Source organism: Urocitellus parryii, chromosome 14 (assembly GCF_045843805.1).
Source record: "Urocitellus parryii isolate mUroPar1 chromosome 14, mUroPar1.hap1, whole genome shotgun sequence".
NCBI lineage: Eukaryota > Metazoa > Chordata > Mammalia > Rodentia > Sciuridae > Urocitellus > Urocitellus parryii.
The window spans coordinates 56,246,386-56,267,629 of record NC_135544.1 but is presented as its reverse complement, the minus strand read 5'-3'; the positions used below and the strand labels follow the sequence as shown (position 1 = coordinate 56,267,629).

Here is a 21,244-nt window from a genome sequence, read left to right as displayed (position 1 = left end):
CACCACCACTCACAGGGCCCCAGAAATCCTGCAAAGTGTCATGTGACAGACTGTCACTCAAGAGAGCAAGTGGAGGGGCTGGGGATGTGGCTCAAGCGGTAGCGCGCTCGCCTGGCATGCGTGCGGCCCGGGTTCGATCCCCAGCACCACATACAAAAAAACAAAAGATGTTGTGTCCGCTGAAAACTAAAAAATAAATATTAAAAAATTCTTTCTCTGTCTCTCTTTAAAAAAAGAGAGAGAGAGAGCAAGTGGAAGTCTGCGTTGATCACCTCTGAGAACCCCTGCCCCGAGAGGAAGCAGGTCCCTGATGCAGCCCCTTGAGCAGGGCTGATCTACGCTGCACCAGTTGATCCTGTCCAGGGTTACCAGGCCACTCTGTCTTCAAATCACAGCCCCAGCCCAAGCCCTCATCCCACCCAAGGACTACCAGGATTTCCACCTAGCTCAATTAGAGGGTTGAGGGGCACATATGGCTCAGAGGTCTGAGGATTCTGGAGTTTTCTCTGAGGCTTCTCAGGGGCCCTGGCCCCTCAGAGCCAGAGGACTCTAAGAAGACCCAAGGAATGTGCGCTATACTGGAAACATGGGGCACTGGATTTCAATACCAACCCACCCACTAGCTGGTGAGTCACCTTGGTTAAGACCCTTGGACTCTCCGGACTTCCGCTTCCTTTTCTATAAAGTAAGTGTTGGACTACATAAATTTCTGGAATCCCACTCCCAGCACGAACAGTCTGAGTTCATGTGTAGGGAGGCAGGTGGACAGGCAGCCTTAGAAGAGGCTGGACTTCTATTATCTCCCAAGAGTCTTGGGTCGTCTTCATGGTGAGTGCATGAGTATCACCACTTTTCTGACATTTTTTCAGAGTTGGTTATCCACCAGTCTTTGTCTGGGGCAGTAGAAATGATCCTCAAGAAATGGCCAGGCCAAAGGATGTGGCTTGTGTCATTGGTGGGGTCCTGGGGAGCTGACTCTCAGGCCCACTCCTTCACTTCCTGGTCAGGCCAAGCTCAGCTCTACAGCAAAGCTTCCCCTGAGCCCCTGGAAGAGGTGGCTCAAACAGGACGCTCTCGAAGACAGAGGGCATTTTCACAGTACCAACTCTTGGCGGCGACTCACAGGGTAAGAGGCGGCGGCAGCAGCCTCTGGCCCAGCCAGTGGGATGGCATCTGGGGCTCGCACACCTGTGTACACAGGTGCCAATGGGTGCACATCTGTTCTCAGCTTGGCCGTGGCGCAGGTCAGTCTTTTCTTCCCTTTATCAGTGACGGGCTCCCTCAGAATCCACACAAGTCTGACTCTTCAAGACTCAGCACAGCTTTCTTGCTTGTGGGCACAGGCTTGGGAGCCGAGGTTCCTTGGTAAAAACCCAGTCTGCACTGACAAACTTGTGGCCATGTGCAGGGTACCTAACCTCTCTGGACCTTCATTTCATCATCCACAGAATGGGAATGATAAAGCATGTCTACCTACGGGATATTAACGGGTTAGTTAATCTACGTAATCCTCTGAGGCTAGTCTTTGGCATGCAGTTTTGCTCCCCCAAAATACTAACTAGCTTAGTTGGCACCACCAGCACCACCACTGTCTCCCATACTCCCTGAAGCACCCTAGGCTCTCAGAGCCACTAAAGTCCCTTGACATTTTCAGTTTCACTGCTCAACCTTCCCCTCCAAGCCAGCTCCTACTCATCCATCCAGGTCAAATGTCACCTTCTCTGTGCTGACCCCAGAAACAGTTACCCTCACCTCTGTACTCGTCTGTCAATAAGATCTAAAGGCAGAGGTGTCTGTGCAATGCATTCCCAGCATATCTGACTCGTGGCGGTACCTGACACACAGCGGTACTGGGGATAGAGGAAGTAGCCGTCAGAGCCCAGTAAGTAGCATGGCTCCTCAGAGTGGGCTTCACCAAAAAGGCAGACTAGCTCCATCCCAACCACCGCCCAATGTCCATGCAGCCCATCAGAAAAGCCTAGGCCTGAGGCACGGTGATGGAGCTATCGAGTCTCCGTCCATCCCCAGACCACTCTCCTGTAGGGCCCCTCCAACCCAACATGCCCAGTCAGAACTCCCACAACTTGTTGGTGTCCCCTCCAGAGAAACCTCCCATCTGCCCATTGTTTCACCTCCCTACACTCTGGATCCCCACAATCTCTGATTGTTTTTGTCTCCCCAGAGAAAATGGAAGATGCACAAGGGTGGGTACCATGCCTGCCCATTCTGTGGTTCCTCTGCTCATATGACACCTGGCTTAATATACCTGGTGGAAGGGCTGACCGCATCAGGCACCCAAAACATGTCAAGTGATGCACTGTGCAGGTTTGTGTGGGCTCATCTGCTCTTCACAACAGCCCCCGAAGCAGCTATTACCCCCCACTTACAGACGAGGAAGCAGTCAGGAAGGCACTTGCCCCGCGGTAGAGCTGCACGATACCGGCACTCTGCCTGCCTTTCCCACGCACCAGGCTGCCTTCCAAGTCTGCCTTCCAAACCAGCGTAAATGTGATGTCAGATGCTAATGCTCTCTTAAGTCTATTTTATCTTTATTTAAACTTTTAAGGTATTAGATTTAAGGAAGACAGCCCAGAAATGTCCAAACAGCTCCAGCATAATATCGTTATTATCATCATGATTATTTCACTTGAGTCTCCATTTGTGGGGAAACTGGATACAAATCCATCTTGCAGGCTGAATATTGTACTATTAACCCAGCCATCAGTGAGGACAAGAGGGTGGAGAGAGGGCCATGGTGGGGGAGCTTGGCACGGAGCAAGACCAATGGCGAACTTGGAGAGTAAAGTGGCACTGGTAGCACCATTGACCTTTCTAAACACCTACAGCACCAACAGTGTCGAGAAGTCAGCAGCCATCACAAGGCCCACCATCAGCCAGAGATCTCACCAATAGAGGCTGCAGTCCACTCAGGAAGTACGTCCACAACAAAAGCACCACCACCACCAACAGGGAGCCAGACACTGTAGGAGGCCTGCTGGGCTGAAGGTGAGATCCCAGGAGAACAGGCCATCGACCAGAGAGAGCCGCCCAGGGGGGCGACCCCCACCCACTGCTGCCTTGCTGAGCTCAGCATGCACACGCTCACGTGAGCCTCTGGAGCCAGGAGCTCCGGGCTGAGTCTCTTCAGCAACCTGCTGCTTGAACACGAGAGAACCGACCACTCCCTGAGAAAGTCCTCCCATCGCTAGATGGAATGACCCTCACCTGACCTTCAGGACGACTCTCTTCCCCACGGCCACCCTTCCAACGTTGGAATTCAGGTCGCCCAAGTCTTCCCAGACCAAATATCCCACCTCCTCCAACAAGCCATCATTTCTGGCCTCCTTTCATCTAGATCCTGTTCTCTACTGAAGCTACTGTCCCCTGGCATACATTCTGAGGTGTGACAGTGGCACTTGGAGGCTGGGCTGGCCATCGGTTTTGTGGTGTGACTACAGAGCCTTGACCACCGCAGTCTGACCTTGCAAGAGCTTCTCTGGCAGCCAAGGATGCCTTCGAAATTTCCTGCTGCTGCAGAAACCACGGTGCCTGCTGCAGAGCTTCTGAGGCTCCTTGAAGAACATGGGGCCCCAAGGGCCAGAGGGTTTGGGCAGGCGGGGCCATAGGCAGGTGTGTGGCTCTGCCACCTGCTTTAATTGGAGCATAGCCGCTTTAGCCTTGATTGACAAGTGGGACTCTACTTAAGCGTGAAGCAAGAGCACCACTAATTACAGCGTCTGCAACCACGAGTGAGCCCTGACATTCCACTCTGCCTCAGTCCTGTGCTCTCTCTAGGCCTGAGCTCCTGCATCTCACAGCAACCCGGGCTCAAGCCAGCGCCAGAGGGAAGGGGCCATCCTGCCTGGCTGGGAGACCTAGGGCTCTTGGCTCTGCTGGGGGCCTGACTGGCTCCTACTGCCCCGGGGCACTCTGGAGACCCAGGTCTGCACTGCTCACTCAACAGTGTCTTGGGGAGGCCCAGAGCCCGCACACGGTAGGGGAAACCTCTGTGCTGTGTAGGCGACGTCAACATTGCCCAGGGCTCGGTGTCCTGAGGACCCAGAGCTGGGACTCCCAGCGCCCTCGGAGGTGCCAGGCCCTCCCAGAGCTCCCAGGAGGGGACCCAGCAGGGGTGGGGGCGGGGCCTAGCGTTTGGGGGGCGGGGCCTGGGCGGGGCGCCGCCAGGGTGGGCACTCACAGGGCAGCGTCTCGGCGCTGTTCTTCTGGATCATTATGCAGAGCTGTAGCACCAGTTGGGGGGCGCTCTCCAGGAAGGTCTCCAGGAGGCGCAGCATGTTGACATCTGCATATTCGTACATCATAGCCCAGTAGAAGCGTCGCTGGTGTTCCTTCTGCCGCTGGCTCTGAATCCCCAGGTACATGGTGCGGATATACCTGCCGGGAGACACAGGACAGAACACAGAGGCGTGGGTGGGGTGGGCGCTGCAGAAGGACCCGGCCATCCCTGCCTGTGCCGGCCGCACCCCCACCCACGTGGGCGCAGAAGGTCCCGGAGACTTGGATGGGGTTCTGAGGTCTCTCAGACCAAGGACATAGTGTTCGGGGCAGATCAGAAAAATCTGCCATCTGGAGCCCTAGGCGAGTCCTTCCCGTCCTGGCCTCTGTGAGCTCATCTGGAAAATGGGAGAGTGGAGCCAGATGATCTTCCAGGGCCTACCACTTAAGCATCTTAGTGAGCCCAGAACGCAGGTGGACTTCCTCGGGTTGGGTATCATAAGGGAAGCATTCCAATAGAGTTGACACTCTGCTGCACTCTAGAGAGGGTGGGAATTAGCCTTTGTGACATTCCACTAAGTGCCACTCACTGACTGGCCATACCTAGGAGGTGAGTTGATATGGCAGATAGGAAAGTTGGAGCCCTGAAAGTCCATGCTCCCGTAGCTGGAGGGCTAGTAAGAATGGCAAGTTACCCTCACAGCCCATATGTCCCCCCACATCAGGGAGCCCGCAAAGGAGCCTTCATCCCTGGTCAGTCGCAGATCCGCTGACCCCTCCGTCAGGATGACACCCAGGCTCCACAGGGAGGAGCAAAGGGCAAAGGAAGCAGGTCCAGGTGGAGTGCTTGCAGGTCAGCCCTGCGTGCTGTGGGCCCTTGAACCAGTCTTCTGACTCCCTCCTAACTCACCCTCTGTAATGAGGGAGCCTCATAGAGTGTGTGCCCCATTAGAGATGAGCAGGTGGGTACCCACCTTGGGTAAGCCTCACTTTTACCTGAACTTTCTGGAACTGTGTCTGCAAGCCCCAGTCAGGCAAGAGGACAATTTAAGGTCCCATCAAAACCCACTAATGGCCTCTGAGGCAGGGTCAGGGTCAGGGGTGTAGGCCTCAGAGGCCTGTCCAAAAGCATCAGGAAGTTCAGCTTTGTGGGCCCCGTTAGGATTAAGCAAGGAATAGTGCCACAGCCAGTGGGAGAGAACCTGGCTTCCCCGGGAGACGTTCTGCCCACATTCCGGAGCCTCCCAGAGGGCCGTGCCGGTGTCAGACCCGGAGCACATGGCCGGCACCTGTGGAGGCCCAGCTGTCCTCAGTATTTCCAAGTGCTCACTTGGGGCTACAAGACGACCCTCCCTGTCCCCACCATCACCACCGGCCTGGTCTGCATTGTCGCTGGTCTACACCGCCCTCTCCCGCCCATAACCGCCCCTCTTCCCGCCGCAGCCAAAGTGCTCCTTGAAGAGCCCACGTGTGGCCCCCGCTCCTCTTCCGCTGACCCTCCACAGCTCCCCATGGGACTTGGAGTGATCCAGAGCTGTCCTCGTGGCCCAGCACACTGCCACCTCTCCAGCCTCACCTCTGACCTTTCTTTAGCCTCCCTCAAGGATACCCCGGGACATGTGCCCACTGACTCAGAGGTGTGACCCCCCAAAATGTGCTGGCCAGAAATAAAGAAAAGAAAGTACTGGCCACGTGAGCCTCCCTCCCCCCAAACGTCTGGGACAGTGCTGTGGCATTCTCTCTGGACTCCTGAGGCCTTTGGGGGAGATTCTGGTGGCTATCCTGGAGAGACGCACCTCATCTCTCTGGTTACACCCCTGGAGTGAATGGATGCTGATCTACTGAACATTAAAGCAAGGTGCACTGCGGTGCCCTCCATTAGGAGGGACCTGGGGAAGGGCCAGGCACACAGGGGTGGCAGCCTGTGGAGTCCCAGCATGCCTCTTGGGGCAGGTCTGCTCGGTGCCACTTCACAAGTGGGAAACTAAGGCTGGAGGCGAAGCCAACACAGAATCCTCGTTCTGTTCCAGGTGTTGTCACCTGCTGGCTGTGGCACTTCCCATGAGTGGTCCCTCTGCCTGGGCCCCTGCCTGTGAATTCATACCATCAGGGAGACGGGGGAGGCCCAGGAAGGAGAGGGAGTCTGACACTTGATCTGTAAAGCTGCAGGGTCACCAAGGGGTGGCTGGAGGGGTCAGAGACACACACAGAGAAAGAGAGAAACAGAGGAGAGAGACAGAGGAGGAGAGGAAATTGGAGGAGGAAGGAGAGAGGACAGGGATGAAGGTTTGGGGCCTGAGGCCAGGCCTACTGGGGAGATGCTGGGGACAGTGGGGGCTGGGAGGACCCTCTAGGGAGCTATCATCATCATTAGCTTTGGAGGGGATGGAGAGCCAGACAAGAAGGGCAGAGTGGCCAGATGTGGGGGCAGCTTGAGAAGGCAGGGCAGCAGGGGACAAGGATTCACTGGCTAGGCACTGAGACGGGGCCTCAAACCCAGAGGCTCCGCAGCCACGTGCAGAACGGTCAAGTGTCCGATGGAGCCCTGGTGCTCCATTGGTGTCACCAATCAGAACGGGTCCCTGATCCAAAATTCAGCTGTACCCATGTGCCACGGCCATAGACTCACATCAGGGGCCTGACCACAAGTGCACACTACCTTGGGGTACGCTCTGACCACTCACTCTGTCTCCTACCTTTGCAAGTGGCCCAGCTGCTGAAGGAATGATCATGTGGCAGAACCAAGCCCATCCACCTGGGCCCCAATAATGCCAGCACTCAGGTTCCCTGGATCTGTCCTTACCAGAGAACGGCTCTGCTCTCCGTCCTCAACTTCTCCCTAGCCACATGCCCTGCTGCCCCACAAGGTGGAGGAAAGGAACACAGTGAACAGAATGTGCTGATTGGCCTGGAAGACCTGCCAGGAGAAGCTGGGCTCTCCCCCATGAGAGCACCCAGGTGTGGGAGAAGCCAGCGGGAGGGCAAAGCCAGAATTGCACCCTGAGCTGGTTACAAACAGATGCCAGGCACAGAGGACGCCACAATCACACCGGAATCAAGTTTGGCAGTGCCACCCCCTGCAGTGCAGCAACCTGCGCCCAGGGGAGCACCAAGTTGGAGTCAGCTCAGGAACGCCCAGGGCAGGTGCCTGCACCCCCTCCCCTGCACTCTGCTCTTCTATCCTTCAGTCCTTGGTCCCCAGCAGACAACGGGGAGTGCTGGACACTCTCTGGAATTAGGTCTGATCACTAACCCAGTGCCACCTCCACTTTTCAGGTGGGGCCCCCCATGCCAGAGAGTATCCGCCCCGTCTCAGTCACTTGAGGACCATGGGGAAGAGCCAAGGGTCTCTGACTCCCTGGCCTTGCTGGTCCCTGCAGAGCCCATGCGAAGCTCCCGCCCCTTGTGTCCTGGCAGCTGCCATCCTCAAAAGGGCTGGGATTCCTCCTCCTCTGAACTTCCCCAAGGCCAGCTTCCCTCGTGGTCTAAAGAGCTTCCAAGAAACCAGCAGCCTGGAAGCTGGGGACACTGCACCTCTCCTCTGAGCCCCTGTGCCTGTCCTCTCTGCTCCCTCCATCCCATTTCCCACCAGTAAACTCAGTGCTAGTCTGGGAGACCTGAGGCTGCCCTCCTGCTGCCTCTTGCTGGGCCTCCAACTCCTGTGCAGACGGATTTGGCCCGTGGCCACACGGTGGCGCCAGACCCTAAGCATCGCAGAAAGGATGCTCCACACCGGTGACCTCATACCTAAAGGCCTGCGTCTCCTCTGCGACAGAGCAGGATGCAGGGGCCATGGGTGAGGCTGCAGCACCCATGTGTGCCCAGATGTGCTGGGTCCCCAGGGGAAAGCCCAGAGCCCGCAGGAGGAACACTGGCTGCCACACCTCCAAACTCCCTGTTGTCCCCTTCCCTGGCATGTTCCAGAATGCTCACCTCCCCCAGGTAGGAAGCTCAGGAGAGATCAACACCCAGCCTTCCTCCTGCATTTGCCCCCACCTCTTATGTGCCCTCCTGACACACCACCTCTCCCCCAGAAGCACTGGATCATGAGGTGCTGGTGGAAATGCAGATGGGCCATGGGCTGGACGGGGCTGTGGCCTGTAGGATTGTGTGACCTTGAGCAAGTCACTTCCTGAGGTTGGGGCAGGCTGGAGGCTCTCTAAGCTTTGCCAACATCTCACAGCTTCCTCCTTCAAGTGATGGCTCCCCAGAACCCCAAATACAGTCCACACCTTCACAAATAACAACACCTGGTGTTTGCATACCTCTCCTGAGCTGAGCACTATTCTGAGCGTTTTGCATGAATGAGTCGATATGAATGAATTAATGGCGCGGACCCTATTCCTGCAACGCTCCATGAGGAGGTACAACGCTCACCTCATCTCAGTGAACTGAAGCACTAGGCGAGATGTGTTCCTCAATTTACCAGCCATGCGAGTGGCCAACCAGCGCTTCATGCCCAGCCATCTGGCTTCAAGGCCATTGGCCCTGCCTCCAGCCCACACACCCCTCAGGACGACCGTTTGGCTCTTGCCTTCTGAACTTTGTCCTACCTACAACCCTCATGACAGAGGAGCAGAGTTTGCCCCAAACACGGGGCTCCCGTCCTGTTCTGCCACGTGCTGTCATCTTGGGGGACATCACCAAGCCCTAATTTTCCTCGTCTGTGAAACACCTCATCCAGACCAGGGCTCGGGACATGTTGGACAACTGGACATATGCCATCTTGAGCCCTCAGAGGTCCACATGCCTGTGGGGGACAGGCAGGGACAGGTGGGGACAGAGGTCGCTGTGCAGGTGACAGCACGTGCTGCTCCCTGCTCTCCTCTTGTCTCCTCCTCCGCCCACTCTGCCCATTTCCTCCCCTAACTTTATAAGCTGTGGACCTGTTTGAAGCTCCTTAATCCTGCCTCGAGGGGTACTCTCTAGTTCCCCAAGCACATTTTCATTTTTACATCAGCACTTATCTTTTTTCTGATGGCTCATCTAAGGCTCAGAGAGCTGAGTGATGTCCTGAAGGTCACACAGCCAGTCCTGGTTCAGGCAAGTCAGAGGCCTTTCCTAGACTGTGTTGCTCCACTGGGAGTTAGCTAGGGTCTGCCTCAGACTGACCAGGATGGAAGATTAGTGATTTCTACCAGGCTCAGGAGGCTAAAGAGTTTCACCTATCTATACCCACAGTCCCTGGCTGCTCAGCGTGGCATATTGAAACCTCTGATTATGGAAAACAACAAACCCTCAAAGTCCCCCAAACAGGGCCAAGTCCAGGTTTTGCTGGACCTGAAGCTTACAGAACCACTTGAAGAAAAATAGTACTCTCTACCAAGACCTTAGGGTGCAACCAGCACTACTCTACGCACTCTTTCCTAGAAAACAAAAAGGGAGATTTTATGAGCACAGCATTACTCAGATATGAAAGACAGACAAACCTGGTACCAAAACAAAAACAAAAACAAAAACAAAAACAAACAAAAAAAACCCTAGAAACAATACCAAAACAAAGATGTATAAATCTTCAATAAAATATTAGCAAATCAAATCCAATAACACATAGAAATATGCCACAGCAGAGCCAATGGAATTAATCTCAGAGATGAAACGCTGGCTCAATGTTCAAAAAAATCAATCAATGTCATCTATGATATGAATGATAAAAATTACAGATCACACCAATTGATGCAGAAAAAAAAAGCAGCTGATAGAATTCAACATCCACACACAAGAAAAACTCTCATCAAACTACATATTGCAGGAAATTTCCTTAGCCGGATGTAGATATGGGACATTTACAAAAACCCACAGATAATATACTGAATAATAAAAGAGTGAACGCTTTTGTCTTAAGGTCAGGAACAAGGCTATGATATCGACTTTTACCACTCGTATTCACCATCATACTGGAAGACTGAGCCAGTGCAAAAAATCAAGAAAAAGAAATATAGACAGAAAATATAGACAGAATGCAAAGGAAAAAATTAGAACTGTCCCTATTTGTAAATGACACGATTGCCTAGATTGAAAATCCTCAGGCACCTACAAAAAACATGTAGAACTTATTAGTGAATTTATCAGTATCATATAATGCAAGTTCAGCAAATAAAAATCAATTGTATTTTTTTATAAACTATGATTGCACATTTGAAAATTTAGATTTTAGGGCTGGGATGTGGCTCAAGCGGTAGCGCGCTCGCCTGGCATGCGTGCGGCCCGGGTTCGATCCTCAGCACCACATACCAACAAAGATGTTGTGTCCGCTGAGAACTAAAAAATAAATATTAAAAATTCTCTCTCTCTATCTCTCTCTCTCCTCTCTCACTCTCTCTTTAAAAAAAAAAAGAAAATTTAGATTTTAAAAATATACTATTTAAATTTTCTCCCAAAGATGAAATTCTTAGATATGAATCTAATAAAACATGCAATAAATGCATGCTAAAGCTACAAAATGCTAATAAAAGAAAACCTAAATGGTAGAGACATACCATGTTCATGGATAGGAAGATACACTATTAAGATGACAGTTGTTCTGAAATTGATCTATAGATTAAAGTAATTCCAATAAAAATTCCAGCAGAATTTTTGCAGATACATACAAGCAGATGCTTAAATTTATATGGAAAGGCAAAGGAACTAGGATTGACAAAACAATTATGAAAAAGAAGAATACATTTGAAGGACTCACTGTATCTGACTTTAAGACTTACTATAAAGCTGCAGTAATTCTGATGGTGCAGTATTGGCAAAGAGAGAGAAGCATGGGTCAGTGGGACACAACAGAGTCCACAAACAGACCACCCAAATATGGCCAACTGATTTTTTTACAAAGATGCAAAGACAATTCAATGAAGAAAGGCTTCCCATTGGTGTGGTAAGAATTAGTCATCCATGTGCAACAGTTAACTTAAAATACAGCCTAGACTACAATGTAAAACTGTGGGACTTCAAGGAGAAAATCTTGGTGACCTTGCATGAGGTGAAGAGTTCTTATATATGGCAGCAAAAGCATGACCCATAAAAGAAAAATAGATTAACTAAACCATCAAAATAAAAATCTTCTGCTCTGTGAATGACATTGCTAAGAGAATGAAAAGACAAGATGTAAACTAAGAGAAGACATTTACAAATCACATATGACACAGAACTTGTGCCCAGAATACACAGAGAACTCTCAAACTCCATCTGCAAGAAACAATCAACCCAATTTTTAGAAATGGGCCAACGATTAGAATAGACATTTCACCAAAGAAGATGTTGAATGGTAAGTAGGCACAGAGGGGAAAAAAAACTCAACATTGTAAAATAGCAAAACACATTAAAATCACAATTTAAAAAACACAATAAGGTAGTCCTTCATACCTCATTGATCTAAAATATTTTTAAACTGACAATGTCCAGCGCTGGAGAGAATACAGGAATGATCATATATTATAGGTAGGAATGCAAATGGTACAGCCTCTCTGTAAAATAAATAGTTCTTATAGCCTCTTATAAAGATACTCTTATATGATGCAGCAACCCAATTTCTGGGTTGAATAGAAATTATCTAGAAACATATGTTATCTAGAAACAATAACTTACGTCTACACAAAAATGTGTGCACAAATGTTTTAGCAATTCCATTCATAATTGCCAACTATTCCTCAACAGGGAATGGATAAACCAACTGTGGCACATCTATACTGTGGGCTGCAACTCAGGAATAAGAATGCACAGAGCAGCAATGCACACGACAACCTGCATGCGTCACAAGGCGTCACGCAGAAGGAGAAGGCTGTGTGAACAGTTCTGTACTGAGCAACTTCACCTGCCTGACATCTGGAGACGTGGAGAGAGAGAATTAGTAGCTGCATGGGTTGGAGCTGGGGGGTGCTTTACTTTAAAAGGGGTGTTCTATGGCAAGGAAACCATCAGTGAGACAACTATGGTGGTGGCTGTGTGATTCTATATGTGCATTGAAACTCCAAGACCTTTCCAGACACACAGAAAAGTCAAGGTTACTTTACATAAATGTTCTTTTTTAAAATTTTACCAAAAAACCTAATTTAAAAATATTTTAAAGAGTATGAGAACACACATAAGATGCTGGAGAGGCTGCGGCAGGAGGATGGCTCAAGCCCAGTAGTTTGAGGCCAGCCTGGACAACATGATGAGACCCTGCCTCAATTTGAAAAGAAAAGGAATATAGAAGGACAAGTGCAGAATTAAGTACAGAACCCCAAAGCTCAAGTTTCAGTAGGGCCACGAGTCCACCTGTCTTTGAATACCTTCAGGACCTGTTTTTCCCACCTTACCTCAGGACCTGTTTCTGAAGCAGACTTCTTTTTCTTTTTAATACATTTTCTTTATTTATCTATCTATTTATTTATTTTTGTGTGGTGCTGGGGATTGAACCCAGGGCCTCACATGCGAATGCTCTACCGCTGAGCCACAACCCCAGCTCCCTCTGCAAACCTCTTGCAGGTACAAGCCCTCAGACCCCAGATGGAATGGCCCAAAAGGAACCTCCTTTCAGAACCAGCTGGTGCCAAGGATTCAGCATCCTGCACCCAGGGCACAGCACCCAGCCAGACAGACAAGAAGGCAGGGCAAAGAGCCCACAAGAAGGGTGGCTCCCCGTCCCCCGGCCCTTCCTGCTTCTCCCCTTCCTGACCCAAGTCTCCTGGGGCCTGGCCCTGGGGACTGCACCCTGAGGACATGACTCCCTGGGGTCAGGGGGGAATGACTCTCGGGTAGTGGCTCACCCCAGGAGGAAGGAAGGGAAGGGGGAAAGAGAAAGAAAGAGCGGCAGGGAGGGAGGAACCTCAGGGGAGAGGGGCTTCAGGTGGCAGGAGCTAGAAGGCCAGGCTGGACTCTGATGGAAGCTACTGACCGACCCAGGCCCACCTTCCGACATCCAGGGTGTGCCTGCCAGTCTCCAGAGCTCAGGGCCAGCCACGGGGTCATGCAGCCCAAAGAAACCATTAGAAATCTGTGGGGATAACTGAGCAGAGACCACGGCAGGCCCTGAATTCCACCTGTGCCCAGGTCTTTCTGACCTGCCTTTACGTGACCCTCCATCCCCACACCACCCCCCCACCACAGCCCCAGCCCTGCCTCTGGGTGCTCCAGAAGTCCCCGTCTGCAGAACTGGCCTGGTGGGTTGGTGCAGGGGCAGGAAGAGGAGAGGGTGTACACCCAGGGCCATGCAGTCACAACCGAGGCCAGCAGTCACCAGGTAGGAGCACACAGCGCATGGCAGGCCTCTGAGGCATCCCTACCCGCTCCACACACGGGGCCACTGAGGGTTGGAAACCAGCAGAGGTCACCCTACTGGCTTTTGGGACCCATGAGTTCAGTCATTGACAGGGATCTGTGTGAGCCTGGTTAGGATCTCACTCTCCCAGGGCCAGGTCCTAGCCTGGCTGTGCCCAGCCTCCACAGTGTCCAACACATAGCAGCAGATGCCCTGCTGACCTTGGTGGCAGGGCCAGCTGGCCTCAGCCCCAGCCTTCTGTCCTCAGAGGTCAGCCTGCAGGGCCACACAGCTGCATTTCTCCCTGAGCTGCGGGGACTTCCTGCAAGCGGGGGTGGGGGGGGGAGGCTCTCCATCTTGGCTGACAGCCTGAGACCACCCCAGCCAGCAGAGCCTTCTTGGCATCCCCCGCAAGCCCAGGGTTTACCAAGGAGGCCACCGAGGCCCAAGCCACAGCACCCCGCAGGCCCTGACAGCCCACCCCAGGCTGCTCCGCCGTCCACAGCCAGGCCCAGGGGCTGAGCTCCGACCTCTTCATGGCCCTTCCCAGAAGGACAGGGAAAGCTGACCCCAGGCAGGACAGGGCTTTCTCTGAAGTTGACAGCAGCTGTTGGCCTGTAGCCTCCTTGCTATTTCAAAAATGCCTTCTACTTTTGTCACATTTAAATTCCAGTAGCCACGCCTCCAGGTCCACCCAGACATGTCAACCCTCATCCTCTGTCACACCCACCCTCCGGCACCCGGCCACTGGCAGCCACCTGCACTCCACCCAGACACCCTGTGCACACCGCACACTCTGCACACAAGGACTGTCTACACCCACCCATGTGCTCACCCCTGCCCTGCTGTGCCACACACACACGCACACACACACACACACACAGACACACTCACGCTACAAATACGTGTCTTGGATCTCCATCTGCACAGACACCTGCAAACGCCGTCACAGCCATGGCCCTACATCCACAGCCAACCTGGAGTGCTGAGGGGAGGGAGGTTTGTCTGTCCTTCCCTGTCCCCCCAGGATTCCCTGCTTCTGGCCATTTGTTGTCACCATTATGTCCACAGGGAGGGCAGGCAGACAGAGAGAAGAAAGCCAAGCCCCTGTCCAGCCACCAGAACCCTTGGTGGCTGTGGACCCCTCAGAGAGAAGAGCGAGGGCCACCTAACTACCAAATGGGAAGTGAGGGTCCAGGGGACCCAGATGTGATGACGGACTGTCCTTGATACTGAGGACAGAGCTCTTAGCAGCCACAAAAGCCCCTCCTGAGGGCTCACCCAGAACTCCATCTGCTAAGTCCTGCCCCTGCCCTCCCCATGGGGTCCCACCTCTGCTCTCCTGTGCCAGGCTGGGTTGGGGACCCTGGCTTGCTGTAGCAGCAGAGGTGCTGTAGGAATGCACCCTCAGCTGCCTCCCACCAGGGTCGCGGAGCTGCCTGCCCATGTTCTGCCCAGTGGGACCACCCAGGGTGGGAAGGGCAGGCGGCCATGTGCAGGAGGCAATAGGTCCAGGAGGTTCCAGGCCCCCAGCTACGTGGCTTGGGTAGGAACCTCCCTGTCTGTGCTCTTCCCACTCCCATCTTACAGATGTGGAAACTGAGGCGAGCCTCATTCTAGTCACTGAGTGGCCCCCGGGGCCTCGCGACCTCACCTCTCTCCCACACCCGCTGTCCCCTGGCCATGCTGGCAGCTCTCCACCCCCAACCTTGCGGGGTGCGCCCTCACTGTGTCTTGGTCTCTGCCTGGAGACCCTTCCTGAGCAGGTGGAGCCCCCTCCACAGGCCTTACCCACTACCCAGGGCTGTCACCCTTGTGATGCTCAGACTGGGTATAATAGTAGTCCCCGTTGACTGGCCCAGCAGGTGACGTGCTCTACCCACACTCCCTCACGTAACCCTCCCCACACCTCAGAATGCCTTCAACACAGAAACTGAAGCAAGTCACTGCCCAGGGCAGTAGCCACCAAGATGCACGCCCAGGCCAACTGACCCCAAGATGATGCCCCTGATCTAAGTGGTGTGTTTACGCTAGAAAGCAGGTGTGAGCCTCTGCCTGGACCATGTGCCAGTTTCCCACCTCTCCCCTCTGAGATCAGGGCTCTCTTTGCCCTCTCTCCGTACCTCTATCCAGTGCCAAAGCCACTTAAAAATCAGATGCCTCCCAACTAGACTTGGCTCCCAGGATGGGGGTCACATGCCCCAGATGGCTGTCCCACTGGTAGATGTGCAGCTGAGGTGTGCTACCGTGACCTGGCCCAGCTCTGGTGGAAAGCTGGTTTCCTTTGGCCACGAGCTGTTTGCAACCCCAGCTTCAAATGCAGGCCACACAGGTCCCCAGAGGTAGGCAGCCAGCTGAGGCAGGAGCTCAGCCAAAGCAGGAGGGATTGGTGTGGAACGGGAGAGGGCGCTTCAGAGCCCACTAGGGGGAGACAGATTTTCTGCCCATCCCAGACAGTTTGAAAAAATAGAAGCCAAAATCCTGGGGCTGCTACATACTCCAGCTCACAGAGGGCAGGGCCAGAGCTGGAGGCCTTCCAAGGGCCCTCTTGGCTCTGCAATCTAACACACTGAACGGCGGAGCCAGCACCCACACATGGGCCCCTCCTTCCAGCTCCCTCAAAACCACCCCAAACGCAAAGTCTGGGTGGCTCAAGAGACCCACCAAGCCCACACAGCCAGGAATAGTGCACCCATGCAGCCCCAACTAAGGGTTCCAAGCTCTCTGCCAGTATGAGAATGGATTCTGGAATCTTCCATAGCGTGGCTGGCACTGGAGAGCTCTTTACATGACCCCAAATATGCACAGCTTCAGCCAGGAGGGAAGGTGGAGGGGATCGGCTGCCACGCAGCCCCTGGGAGCAGCACAGCTATCAGAGCTATTTTTAGCCCTTCTCTCCTGAGTCCTGACATCAGCTGAACAACGGTGGCAGCTCAGGGCACGCGTATGACAGAGCAGGCTTGAAATGGCATTTCTTCCAGGGGCCCGGAGAAGGGGCAGGGGAAGGTGCCTGGCAGCTTCAGGCAATGATTCCAACAGACAGTGCCACATGATCTTTCTGAATGTCAGTCTCCACCGTGGGTGGCCTGCGCCCTGGCCGGGGCCAGACTTCCCTAACACCCAGGGCTCAGGAGAGCAGTCCCCGAACACAGCCCACCCGCCCCCTTCCCCACTCTCTTCCCACCTGCTCTGCAGTCTAACACTCACAGCAGGACCCACTACTGTCCCCTTCTCCAAGACACTGCAAAACTACTTGATGAGAAACACCCAGATGCCTCGGCAGACTCACGTTTTGGAGAAACGTCTTTGGACAGAGACCAGGTTTGGGGTCTACTTATCTTGGTGTATCCGGTATGAGGCACACTCCTGGCACCTAATAGGCACTAGATGTATGCACAAGTGAATACACAAGTTGGGCAGCCTGTTAGTGAAATCCTTAGGCTCTGGAAAGTTCAGACATTCACACCCCAAGTTCCCAGAGCTGGGATAAGGAAGCTCCCACTTTTCCAGGTTCTGCCACACCTCTGCATCCCCAAGTCTCTGGGGTGGCCCAGAGCAGCTTGTGGGGTGCTTTCCTCTTCCTCCCGGCCCCCTCTTGCCTTTGCCCTCCGCTCACGGACTTCTGGCCCAGCCCTCTGTCCTGGTGGAACAGCGCTGCACTGATTTCCTGTCCAGCCAGATGTGCTCTGCCACCCACAGGACGTGCCCATTGAGGGTGCTCCTGTGCCTGGAGCTGTGACCCTGCGGTGGGTGGCACCGTGGGGAGGGCGGCTCCACCTTGACCTAAACCAGGGCTGAAGTCCCTGCTGTGCTCCCCACTGCACCCTGCTGCGAGGTCTCCGCAGCCGTCCAGCTGCTCCCACGGATGGGGAGCCGGGCCCTGTGAGCTGTTCAGAGCACCCCACATCTTCAAGAGGGGCTCACTGGGCCAAAGTCAAGTGCCCTGAACATTGCCAGGGACATCAAATATGTAACTAACATCAAAACATGAGCACATGGTAGAGCCACCCAGTACGGGGGCCCCAAGGAACTGTGGGCACCAGCAGGAGGATGTGGTTTTACCTTTGTTCTAGCCCCGGGTGCAGGTGTCCTCTCCCATCCCATGACACATCTGTCATTCATGAACTTGTCCGAGACACTGAAGGTGCTTCTCAGGGTGGCTCATTCTCCCTGTGGACGAGGCTGCCTTCAATTTGCCTTAAATGTGCCCCTTTCAGACACTCCTCAGCATCACTGCAGTGACCCTCCCAATCAGATTCAGGCATCCAACAGACATGACTGAGCGCCTACTGCATGCCACACACTGTGAGAGGCTCAGGGGACCCAGACAAAATCCCTGCCCTCATCCTCTTCAGACCAGAGAAGGCAGGACCCATGTGGAGCTGGGCACGGAGTGGAAGGTGGGGCCTCCCGCGTCCACGGCCAGGCACGAGGAGTGTTTGTAACGGGGGCATCAAGTGGAGTGTTGAAGGAGGAGCACGTTTCCCCAGCAGCGACAGGAGACGGGGTTCCGAGCAGATGGCCACAGAACGGGAAGGAGCCTGACAGATTTGTGTGGGCAGGGAGAGGAGGGAGGCTGCACAGGAAGGGCCTGTGGAGGGCCCGTCCAGGAGGACAGGGAGGCGAGGGCCGGATGTCCACAGTAGCAATCCCAGCCTGCTGCGGCAGAAGGCAGCTGAAGCCAGGAGACACGGGCCAGGGACCGCAAGTGAGGAGCCTGGGCCAAGGGCTGGTGCTGGGGAAGAATAAGCCCCAGGCCCCAGGGAGCGGGAGGGAAGGACGACAGGGCCCAGGGTGGTGCTCTTGTCCCAGTGGGCAGGGCTGCCCCCAGCGAGGTGGACCCAGGAGGAAGGGGCAGTCTGAGAGGAGAGTGGGGACAAGTTCCCAGGAACGGCAGGGAGGCCCTTGTGGGTTCGTATACAGCGTAGGGTGGACATGGGGACTGGAGAGGCTGGGGGGAGTCGGAGGATGGCGGGGCCACCAGGGAGACTGCATGGAGTGGGGCAGGCAGGACCGGCCTGAGGAGAGCAGCTTCAGAAAAGGGAGGGACGGAGGGGCCTCCATGATCCTGGTGAGAGAGGATGGAAGCTCTGCCCAGCAAGGCTCAAAGAAGAAGAAGAAGACAGACAGACAGCTCGGAGCGGCCACCTGGGGCCTCACAGGTTCTCGCCCAAGCCCAGCCCTCCAAACCCGCCTGTTCTGGTCCCTGGGCTCCATGTCTGCAGATTCCACTGATCAATATCAAACCTACATTTTAAGTCGCATCTGTGCTGAACACACACAGACTCTTTTTCTTGTCATTCTTCCCTAAACAACACAGTTGACAACTATTTACATGGCGACCAGGTGCGTTAGGAACTGTGAGTCACTTGGAGATGACTTAAAGTACAGCGGGGAGGTGCTCAGGTTCTGCACAAAGAACCCCATTTTACAGAGAGGATCTGAGCATCCGGGGATCTGGGCACCTGGAACCCCCCCAGGGCACTGAGGGACAGTGGTGCTGGAAATACCACCTTCCCTCAACTAAGGGTCTGAGTTGTTCCTGTATCTCCTCCCGGTTTTGAGGCCGAGAAATCCGGTCTGCTCACCCGTCCACTGCCAGGGTGGCGGGCGCTCCCTTGGCTCAGGAGAGTCCCTGCCCTCCCTCTGGGGTGGGGAGAACCTGCAGGAGCCCCAGAGCAGAGGGCAGGACTTCCCAGGGACCCTTCCAGGTCACAGTGGCTGCCACGCCTGGGTGTGGGTGGGTAATGCCCCTCAAAGCCAAGTCTGGGGTGTCAGGGGGATTAGCAGAGGAGGTGACTGCAGTGTGGCCACCCTCCCCACTGAGAAGACAGCTTGGGATATTACAGTGGCTGCCATTTGAATGCCAAGTACCACCAACATCTCGTTCCTCACAATAACCCCTTGAGGAAAGCCATCTTTCCCATTATGGATGGGGAAACTAAGTTCAGAGAGGCTTGGAAACTTGTCCAAAGTTGCACAGCAAGAGAATTAGAGCATTGGGATTTGGACCCAGGGCAGTCACACTGAGGCCTGTTACCTCCTTCTGCTGCCTCCTGCAGCCTCCTTGTCCCTCAGTTATGTCTGCCTCCGTAGAAGATGTGATCACGGCTTCAACACGATGTGTTTAGGATTTAGCCCTGGAAACCCTCCCCAAGTGGGAAATGGGCTCAGGAATCCACGTGGCTACCCAGGGAGCGGTTGGAACCTGGCCTCAGACTTTCCTGCCACGTTTGGCTACCTCTGTCCTGACTGCATGGCCCTGGGGAAGGTCTTCATCCTTTGTCTCCCTCTCAGTGACATGAGCAGAGAGCTCAGGGGAACTCTCAGGCCCTGGTCTGCCTCCCAGCCACCCCGCAGGGCTCGGCAGACCCTCCAACAGCCCCCACTCGCCACCCCACCCCGGAGGCTGCCTTCCTGCCTGCGAGGGGCCCGATGCCACCCGGGAGTGGGCTCAGCTGGACCCAGGCCTCCTCCCTCAACACCCCACCCCTTCTGGGTGGCCAGACACTGTCATGTGTTGTTCCTGGAGTCTCAGTAGGAACCAAGAGGGACGTAGGAACAGAGGGTGGCAGTGCCCCCAGGTTGCACAGCGGAGCCAGGGTGGCCGGTGACATGCCATATCCCAGAGCCAACATCATCAGGTGCTCACCATGCCCTGGTGCCACCCTGGCAGCCTGATCTCCCTAAACAACTCCCCAAAGTGTCCAGGGGACAGGTGGCCAGGGCTGCGGTCTCCACTGAGCACGCCTCACACTGCTCTCCTCCGGCATCTCCACGCTGTGGCTCCTGGAATGCAGTCCTGGCCCTGCGCTGGGAACCCAGTCCCGGGAAACCCTCCCCAAGTGGGAAATGGGCTCAGGAATCCACGTGGCTACCCAGGGAACCTGGCCTCAGACTTTCCTGCCACGTTTGGCTACCTCAGGAAACCGAGTCCCGGGGACTACGGGGCTGGTTCTAGGGCCTGGAGAAATCACACCCCAAACTCAACCCCAGCCTCGGTGTGCAACCAGGGAGCCGAGTGGTGAAGAGGGCGAGACGGTGGAGCAGGAAGCGGCATCCCAGCTGCACCACGGGTGGAGCCAAACGGCAGGGTGCGGCTTCTCAGCAAGGTGGGTGAAAACCGGACTTCATCAGATTTTAATATCAGACATGCAGAGTGGCCGAGGGACTTGGAAATTTGGGCACAATGAACAAAAAAGAATACAATGGAGCCCAAGTGGCGGGGGGCGTGCGGGCTCACCACAGGCAGAGGGAGGGGGCTCACAGTCTTTTTAATTTTTATTTTTAAAAATATTTTTAGGTGTAGTTGGACACAATACCTTCATTTTATTTATTTATTTATTTATTTATTTTTATTGGGTGCTGAGGCTCGAACCCGGCACCTTGCACATGTTAGGTGAGTGCTCTACTGCTGAGCCCCAGTCCCAGCCCAAGGGATCACAGCCTTGGTGCAGAGAAACCTGAGATGAAATGCTGCCCAAACAGCTGATCAATGCTGCACTGTGCACTGGTGCTTGAAAAGTGCGCTCTGTAGCTCAACTGGCCACAGGGAGCTGGGGTGGAGCACCCCCACCGTGACTGCAGGACCCAAAACATACAGCCACGATTTCCAGGCAGGTGCTTAGTGAGGGATCTGGGCTGGGCTTGATGGACCAGAGGTGGAACAGGTGTGGAGTAGACCACCCAGTGGGACCAGGGTTGGGAGGGGTGAGGGGAGCCCACCTGCTTCTATCGCATCAGGCAGCTCACCTGACCAGCTGCAGGGGGCGGGAGTCT

The 21,244-nt window shown here is 54.4% G+C and overlaps 1 protein-coding gene across 1 annotated transcript in view; it reads right to left on the bottom strand.

Moving 5' to 3' along the window:
• The window catches only part of Xkr6 (XK related 6), a 230,751-nt gene that overhangs the window by 13,036 nt on the left and 196,471 nt on the right, over positions 1-21,244 (bottom strand). The window contains exon 2 of the mRNA XM_026398874.2: positions 4,199-4,395. Coding sequence (XP_026254659.1) covers positions 4,199-4,395 — 197 coding nt within the window. The remainder of the gene's footprint in view (positions 1-4,198; positions 4,396-21,244) is intronic.